General features: G+C 52.0%; 1 protein-coding gene across 1 annotated transcript in view; it reads left to right on the top strand.

The window, feature by feature from the left end:
• The first annotated feature begins 2,649 nt into the window (after positions 1-2,649).
• The window catches only part of FAM83F (family with sequence similarity 83 member F), a 34,383-nt gene continuing 27,623 nt past the window's right edge, over positions 2,650-9,409 (top strand). The window contains exon 1 of the mRNA XM_072843869.1: positions 2,650-3,172. Within this exon, the coding sequence (XP_072699970.1) occupies positions 2,681-3,172 (492 nt within the window). The 5' untranslated portion in view covers positions 2,650-2,680. The remainder of the gene's footprint in view (positions 3,173-9,409) is intronic.

Here is a 9,409-nt window from a genome sequence, read left to right as displayed (position 1 = left end):
CGGTTGAGCGTCTGCCTTTGGCTCAGGGCGTGATCCTGGGGTCCCAGGATCGAGTCCCACATGTCCCACATTGGGCTCCCTGAGGAGTGCCTGCTTCTCCCTCTGCCTATGTCTCTGCCTCTCTCTCTTTCTCTCTGTGTTTCTCATGAATAAATAAATAAGATCTTTAAAAATAAGTAAATAAAATCAAGGTCCCCACAATTTGGCCCCAATGTCCCTCTCTTCCAGTCTCATCTTCCTAGCTTTAACACTGATGACCCTTTACTGGCTTTTCCGCTAGGCCAGACACTCCACTAAGCAGTATATATCTATTCACTTACTTCCTTTTTCACAAGCCCTGTAAGGTAGGACTTTTTACTGCACACATTTCACTGAAGATGCGACCAAGGCCCAGAAAAGGGAAGTAACTTTCCCAGGGATACACAGCTTATCCCTAGAAAGTGAGATTCATCCCAGGACTCCCTGACATGAAAGTTCACTCTCTTATTCACTGGCCTCTTGAAATCCTTGCTAGGCAAAGTGCGGTCTATAGGCCAGTGCTACCAGCATCACCTGAGAGCTTGCTAGAAATGCAGAGTTTCGGGCCTCACCTCAGACCTACTGAATCAGAATCCTCATTTTCACAAGATCCTCCAGGCAATTTCTATGCACAGGAAAGTGTTGGAAGCAATGTTGTAAGCCACTTTCTACCAGTCAGACACAAAACTGATTAAATCAAATACCACATCTCAGCTAATCCCCACAACAATCTGGGAGGTATTAGGAAATCACCATTGTTATCCCGTTTTGCAGATGAGGACACTAAGGCTCTGAGAGCTAATGATCTTGACCTGAAGCCACCTGTGCCTGATCCCAGCATGATGCTCTGGCTATCTCCCTCTGCCTGGAGGGTCTTCCTTTGCTCTTTCCCCTTGAAATATTCTCATCTTTTAGGCTCCACTCAAAATCCCCTCCTGCTGGGTAAGCCTCTCTTATCCACATCGCATTGGACAGATTTATTTCTTCCCTCACAATCCCCACAGCTCCCTGTGCATACCTTTCTCTTGGCCCTATTTCATTCTGTTTTAAAGAAATATGTACTAAGTGCCTACCACATGCCAGACACATTGTAGGCATTGAGTAAATGTTTGCTTCCAAAGCACTGCTGCTTGAGTTTATCAGAGCACTTTTGTTACACCTGTGTTATCCCCCCACCTCCCCCAGTTCCTCTACGCTCCCAGGGCATAGTCTAGCATCTCTTAGGGCCTCAAAATCTTTAGGAAGTGAACTAAATGGTCTTCATTGTAAAGATGAAATTTGCCTAAAGATGAGTAAAATGTTTGCCAAAAGTGAGGCCTTGCAATTCCTAAGGGTGCCAAGGTGATAGGCATTTCTCTGCCCACCACCACTGATCTTTGGGCTGACACTGGTGCCAGAAGCAACCGCTGTCACAAGAGTCACAGATATTTGAAAATCTAACCCTCTTTTCTTCCCCCCCACACTGTCAAAGGAAGGCCCAGAAACAGGCAACTTCTTCAAATTCCCTGCAGTTTAGAATCAGGTCCCCAGTAATCTTCTGCCATTTCACAAGGAAAAAGGGCAAAGGTGACTGAGATGTACAGCAAAGATCATGGAGACAACAGAGAAGCTAATAGAGCCCATGCCCTGCCTCTCCTTTTGCGGGAGGCCTGGTTAGACCACGTGTTTCAAGGCCTCAATTTCCTCAGCTGTAAAATGAGGGGGTTGGACTAGTTTCTAATGCTCCTTCCAGCTCTGAGATGCTGTGCTATAAAATGGGAGAAATGTGAACCTTTGGTTGCTATGATCTGAAAATATTTTGAATGTGGAGAATCAAATTGTACAGCAGTGCATGAACAAAATAATATGTTAATGACTAAGAAGATTGTATTTAATCCAATGGGAAACAGCAGAGCAGCCGCTGCTGGTGAGATGTGTGTGTGTGTGGCTTCTTTCCTTGAGCTCAAACATGTACTTTGAATCACTAATATAGTAATCAGGCCTCTGGCAGCCTGTCTTGCCCAAACACACACACACACACACACACACACACACACACACACTTGTCACTTCAAATTAAAATGGGGCAGGGGTGGGGGCGGCGCGGAAACCCACCACCGCAGCTGACATCTTTGCTGTATTTGGATTTGTTCTATTTTTTTAGGAAATTTTTATCGTGGTGAAGGTCCTGTATTAGCTTCTGGAGCCCTCTGATCTCCAAACTGGGACACGTGGGCCGGGAGCTGGGGGTGTTGCAGGCCAACCGCCCCCCACCCTGGGCCGTCACAATCCTGTCGGGCAGCGGGGCCCGCAGATCCCCACGGCGGGGAGCGGTCAGATCCACCGGCCCCGAGGCACCGCGGCCAAGCACGTGCTCGCGGCCGTAGCTGCGGAGAAGATGAGCGCGCACCTGCTGCGGGTCGCGCCCGGCCAGGCGGCGGCGGCGGTGGGGGTTAGGTGGCCTCTGGTGCCTCCCCCGCGAGTTCCTGCCCGCCCGAGGGCGCCCGCCCCCCGCCCGCCCCGCAGGCCCGAGCCCCCGCCCCCCGCCCGACGGCCGCGCCCGCGCCCCGGCCCGCGCGGATTGGCCGGCCTCGCGGCCAGGTGAGGCGCCCCGCCCCTCGGCTCCAGGTGCGGCGGGGCGACCGGGGCTGCGGCCGGGGCCGGGACCGGCGGCCGCAGCGCCATGGCCGAGTCCCAGCTGAGCTGCCTGGACGAGGCGCACGTGAACGAGAGGGTGACCGAGGCGCAGGCCGCCTTCTACTACTGCGAGCGGCGGCGGGCCGCACTGGAGGCGCTGCTGGGCGGCGGCGAGCAGGCCTACCGCGAGCTGGTCCAGAAGGAGCAGCTGCGGGGCTTCCTCTCCAGCCAGGAGCAGCAGGCCCTCCGCGCCGCCTGGAGCCCCTACGAGGCCGCCGCCGCCGCCGCCGCCGCCGCCCGCGGCAAGAGCAAGGCCAAGGCCAAAGCGTCGGCGCAGGCCGAGCCCGAGCCCTGCGAGTCCCTGGCCTACTGGCCCGACCGCTCCGACACCGAGGTGCCCCCGCTGGACCTGGGCTGGACCGACACCGGCGTCTACCGCGGCGTGAGCCGCATCACCGTCTTCACCCACCCCCCCAAGGAGGAGAAGGCGCCCCACCTCAAGCAGGTGGTCAGGCAGATGATCCAAGAGGCCCAGAAGGTAGGCCCCCACCCCAGACCTGTGCGACCCCCACCGGCAGCGCCTGGGACCCGGCCCCACCTCCGAGGCAGGGCCTGGGGCAGGACTACCCCGGGCCGCTCTGGAAAATGGGCCCAGAACCCTCCCTCGGGTCGAGGGGCTGGTGAGGCCTCTACAGAGGATGGATGGGAATGTGTTTGGCGAATTACAAGGTGGTGGACAGTTTGTCATTATTACAGTGTCCGGAGGGCTGGCTTTCCTCCGCTCTGGGCTTCTATTTCCTTGACAAGTTAGTCTCTTGTAGGGAGAAGGGGGCTGTGGGGCCTTGTGGCAAAATGGGCCACTCAGAGGTCTTGATGACAACCCATGGGCGGCCCAGGGATTTACACAACAGATCCCAAGCGATATTCTCATTTGGTTCTCAATCAGCCCCAAGAACTGGGTGCTGGGACTTCCCTACCCCAGCCGAGCTGTTCGTTAGGAGGCCCCCAGAGTCAAGACTGGGCTGGCATTCACACCCCCTTGGGGGCCAGTACTAGAAGTCAAGCAGCCTAGAGTGAATGAAGAACTATTTTGAGCACCCGCTATGGGCTTGGCTCTGTGCTGGCCACTTTGACAAGGCACATAACTGGAATCAACAGCCGGGGCAGGGAACCCTGGGTGACGGGGTGGTTGAGCACCTGCCTTTGGCCCAGGGCAGGATCCTGGAGACCAGGGATCGAGTCCTACGTTGGACTCCCTGCATGGAGCCTGCTTCTCCCTCTGCCTGTGTCTCTGCCCCGCCCCCCCCTCTCTCTCTGTCTATCATGAATAAATAAATAAAACTTTAAAAAAAAAAAAAAACAGCTGGGGCAGGGTGCGGGTGCAGTGTGAGAAAGCTCGCACTGTGTCTACTCTGCTTGGGGGCTGACCTCAAGAGGGGATGTTTCCACAGTAGCTGGTTGGAATACTGATGGGCCAGTAGGTTGTGGGGCAGGGAGAAGAGTTTAATCTTTACTCTCTGCCCTTGGGTAGGGGCACCTGGGTAGAGTTGTCAGATAAAAAATGGGACATTCCATTAAATTTGAATTTCAGACAACAAATAATTTTTAGTATCTGTATGCCTCAAATATTGCATGGGGCATACTGATACTAAGATGTGTGTTGTTCATCTGAAATTCAAATTTAATGGAGCATTCTCTAGTTCTGTTAGTTAAATCTGGCTTCCGTGCACAGATATTTGAGGAACACCAGCAATCTTTTGTGCCCAGTTCAGAGTATACAACAGGAGTGGCTTGGACCCACCCTTCTAATTTAACTGGATGGATGTGGTTGAGTCCTGTTACCCCTTGAGGCTGAAGTGGCCTGGGAGGAAAGACTAATCTAGAAAGACCAGTGGTGACGCTCCTTTTCCTGGAAGGGATGATGCAGGTTGTTGGCTAGATCGGCTGCCAGAAGGAAGAATGAACTTTTCACTGTCCAAATGCCCTCCTCCCCCGGTAAGAAGTTCCTCCTAATTTGCCTGAGCTTTCTTTGTATATTGCATCCTGCAAAAGAGAAAGGCAAGTGTGAGAAGAGGAGGAGAAAGGACAAAGGATAATAGTACTGTAAATGCTGTTCAGCTGGAGCAAGAGGTCAGGTCTCACGATGCAATCCTCAAAGCCTTGGTTCGTTAGTGCTTCCTGGGTGCCAGGCCCAATGCTAGTAATTTGCTTTCATTTTCTCTCTTGCTTTTCACAACAACTAGGTGAGATGGGGATTTGCCTTATTTTTTATTCTGAACAGTTACTTGCCAAAGGTCACACAACTAGTAAGTGGCTGTGCCAAGATTCGAAAGCCAAAGTCCTTGCCCTTAACCACTGTGCTGTCCTGCCCTGCTCTCTGATGGTAGTGCCCCAGGACTAAACCGAGGGGGGTGAATGGAGCTAGCTTGGTCACAACCTGGGGTACAGATTTTGTGTCCCTGTTAAAAGAAAAGAAGAGACAGGACCCCTGCCCACAGAGGCTGCCAGTCCCATGTGGGATGTCAGGAGTCTCCTGTGGAATGTAAAGTTCTTCACTCTTTAAATGTTTAACAATAGAAACTTTAACAATTGTGAACAAATCCAATGTGTACATATTGAGCTAGTAGTTATTTCCTAAGTGCCCACTATGTGCCAGGCGCCGGCCATAGAAGCACATAAGTTGTGGGTTTTGCCCTCCAAGAGTTAATTAACTCAGATACTGGGGGAGACACTGGAAGGAAAAGTAAGGAAAAGCGTTGTTGTTGTTGTTTTTTTTTTTTTTTAACCTAATCTGGGAGGGCTTCCTGGGGGAGGTGAATTGCAGAGTTGAAAGGGGAAAGAGAAGGAAACTGGAATGGGTGGTTTTTCCATTAAGAGACTTGGGAACAGGAGCAAGAGATTTTTTTTCCTTCAGAATAGCAAGTGCTATGGGGGTGTCTGGGTGCGCCTGGGTGGCTCAGTCAGTTAAGTAGGCAGGCTGCATTTGGCCCAGGTCATGATCTCAGGTCCTGGGATCAAGCCCCTCAGCAGGGAGTCTGCTTCTCCCTCTCCCTCTGTCTCCCCACCCCCACTTCTGCTCTCTCAAAATAAATAAATAAAATATTTAAAAAAACAAAACAGCAAGCAGCTTTGGCAGGAGGAAAGAGCTATGGTGGTGGAAGCTAAGTACTAGGTGGGGCCTGGTGCGAGCATCCTAACACTGAGTCTAGAGCAGGTGAGCACACCCTATCAGAGGCAGCTTCTGAACCTATCTATGACCCCTTAACTCCCAGGCCTCTGGGGGCCCCACTGTCACTCAAGTCTCTACAGCACCTTCTTCTCAGAGACCCCATGAAGTAGGCAGGACAGAGAGGTTGACCTGTTTCACAGGTCACAACTGAGGGACAGAGGAGGAAGGGAGTTTGCCTGAAGATCACATGGTTGGTGATGGAAAGACCCAGACCCCTCGCTTCTGCTCTAGAGGCTACACCCTTTTACCTCCATCTGCTCCTGACTCCCCCAGCTTGTTCGGCTGGTAAGCAACCTTCCACAGCTGTTCCTCTACACTTTCCCCCTTCCTTTTCACCCTGATGCCTTGAGGGAGTTTCCTTTGTCTGCAGGGGAAGTAGTTGGCCTGCTGCGGCCTGGCTGCGAGGCCAGGTAAGGCAGGCTGAGATGGTTTCTGTGCTGAGATGAGGGGCTGTGGTAGGAGGCAAAAGGACATGCACCCATCCAGCTGCATCCCGGAGAGTTCGTAGTTTATCTCATTTCATCTTCAGAAGACCTTCATGAGGCTCTATTGTCTTTATTCCTGAATGACAAACAGAAAACTGAGGCACAGGGGAGTAGGCAGGACTTTACCCACTGCCACAGACCTGTGAGGGCTTCCCACCTGGCCTTGGATCGAGAGAAGGGAGCCTAACTAGGAGACAGTTTGAAAATCTAGGGACACCTGGGTGGCTCAGTGGCTGAGCATCTGCGTTTGGCTCAGGATGTGATCCCAGGGGTCCTAGGATCGAGTTCTGCATCAGGCTCCCTGCAGGGAGCCTGCTTCTCCCTCTGCCTGTGTCTCTGCCTCTCTTTCTGTCTCTCATGAATAAATAAATAAAATCTAAAAGAAAATCTGATTGAGGGTGAGGGGAGGCAGAGGGCACTGAAGAGACAGGCCAGCAGGTGTAGAGGTGGGACCTGGTGGACTGGGAGGAAGGCCTCCAAAGCGGCCAGTTGTGTGTGTTTCTAGGCCTCTGTGGATGGCGGAAGGCCCTTGTGGCTGCACTGGCTCTGCTGGCTGTGCTGGCTAGCTGGCATTTAGACACTTGGCCATGTTTACTTGTGGGGTGCAGTTTTTTCCTGCTGCCTTTTCCCCCTTGAATGATCTGCTTATTTTAGTGTCACTGAATGATGGACTTTGTGTAAGCTAGCTGCAGGCAGAAAAGGTGTCTTCAGGGACCAAGAAATGAGTTCCTGGCCTGTCTCATGCTGACAGAGATGACCAGGGGAGGTGGCTACTGCGGCTGCTCAGGTCACTGACTGCAGAGGGCCAGGAGAGACCTCAAGCCAGACCATGTGTAGACTGGGAAATTTTGGGTTCTTATGTACAGGAGCAGAGGGAGAGGACCAAACGGCTGCAGTTTGGGTGGGCTCGTGATTTGGAAGGAGCATGTTCATCTGGTCACTGGACAGATATTTCAGCGTTACTGTGTGCTAAGCACATTAGCAGAAAACAGGCATATAAAACACACCCCTGCTCTTGAGTAGCCAGCTAATCTACTAAAGCATCATTAGAATATGCTAAGTGCCTGACAGAGGGCATAGCAGCAGGGGCATTAACCCAGACCCAGGTTAGGGAAGGCCCTTTGACGCTGAGGATCTGGCCACAAGCATGTCCAAACGCAACAGGAAGGCTGAGATTGCACCAAGCCTCCACCCATCTTTGCATCTCCACCCTGTGCCTGGTGGCATCTGTTTTTGAGGCTCCTCCATGGGTTTAGAGAGGTTGCCTACAGAATAGAAAATTTACTGGCCCCCTACCTCATTGACTGACCCTTGACCTCGCACTCCTGGGCCTCACACCCAAATGCACTTCACTGCCAACCACACAGTGAGTGCCTTGTGTCCTTTGAGACTCAATCATCACATGAGGCAGAGTATTATCTTCATTTCTGCAGGGAGTCATCTGAGGTCCTAAAGGGTGAAATGGCTTGTCTTTAGACCAAAGACAAAGAGATTTTATAGCCTCTCCAGGTCTGTGGTCAGAATTACCAATGACTATAGACAGACAGAAGATTACAGACAGAACCCAAGAGAGGCAGGCTGGTAGACCAGGCAGTTTTGATGAGCCAGGAGCTCTTCACTCCTGTTGCAGCCAGACCTGCCTGGCTAATGGGAGACAGACGAGCATGTAACAGGCCTGGCCCTACCCCTGCCTGCCTGCTGATGGCTTTGTCTCCTTTCTTTCAGGACCCAGCTCAGGTGCTGTCTCTTCCTTGGCACTTTATCAAATTTTCAATTCAAAAGTGACCATTTTGGGAGGCACCTGGGAGCCAGTTAAGCATCTGACTCTTAAAAAAAAAAGCATCTGACTCTTGATTTCAGCTTGGATCATCATCTCAGGCTCGTGAGATCAAGCCCCATGTGAGACTCTGCACTGGGCATGGAACCTGCTTAAGATTCTCTCCCTTCCTCTGCCCTCTCCCCGAAACTCCACACCTCCCCCATCCCTGAGCTTATTCTAAAAAAATAAAAATTAAAATTAAAAAAAGCCACCTTTTTGTTGTCAGACATGGCCCCTTGTTTGTTCCAGGTTTGTGCCTGACACACAGCTCACTTTGGGAGAGCTCGTTTTATCCTCAGGGACTAGCAGCTTTAGAGGAATGAGACCCCACCATATCCTCTGAGTCTCCTTTACAGGGCCCCAGTGGTCACAGGCAGTCAGTATTTGTATAAAGGGTTGGAAACTGTCTCCGATTGGCCATCCATCTCTTTCCATCCCTGTAGAGAAGCAAGTGTCTGGAGAAGTCCCCTGTTGAACTGCGTGTTACCCAGGAGATTCCTTTCATCCCCATTGTAACAAACTGCAAAAGGGTTTGGGGAAAAGCAGCAGAGCAGGAGGCATGGTTAGAGGTCTGGAGAGTTGATGGGGGTGAACACCTGGGGAACATGTGCCCAGGGGGTAAGGCAAAGTCTTGGGGTCTCTGGCTCACCATGCCAGGAGACACACCTTGCAGGTGGCTGTTTGCCACTAAGTAAAGCTAGTCTTCCTCTATTAGCCTCGATCAGCGCTTCCCTCGTTCAAGGACATCCAGCAAATAGTGCCAAGCCCTGTCTCTGTACTGGGCCCCATGCTGGGCACTGGGATATTGGCATGAGGTAGATAAAAAAACAAAAAGAAGTCTGATCCACCTAACCCTTCTTCTCTACACGAGTAACCATCCCACACAGACTTTGTTACAGAGGCACAGGGCAGTTCCAGAGTCCTTGTCCCACTGAGGCTGGTGGATTATGGTGCAGCTGCAGCTCCAAGGACTGAGCACAGCCCTTCCGGGATCTTGCCCCAGCCTGTCCCGGCACCCCTGCCAAGCCCCGAGCTCTTTGGCTGTTGGATTCTAAGCGTCTCTCCTTTATGCTCAATCACTGATCCTAGGAGCCAGAATTTCAGAGCAATGGAGACCCAGCTTCATGTCAAGGTCAAGCACAGGCCTTGAAAGACCTTTAAATCGAAAGATCTTGGTTTCTGTCTAGATCTGGCCACTCAATAGCTGTGTTCCTTTGGGTAAAGCACTTCCTTCTCTGAGGC

Source organism: Canis lupus, chromosome 11 (assembly GCF_048164855.1).
Source record: "Canis lupus baileyi chromosome 11, mCanLup2.hap1, whole genome shotgun sequence".
In the NCBI taxonomy this organism is placed as follows: Eukaryota; Metazoa; Chordata; class Mammalia; order Carnivora; family Canidae; genus Canis; species Canis lupus.
Note: the sequence above shows the minus strand (reverse complement) of the source record. Positions and strands in the feature narration are given on the sequence as shown.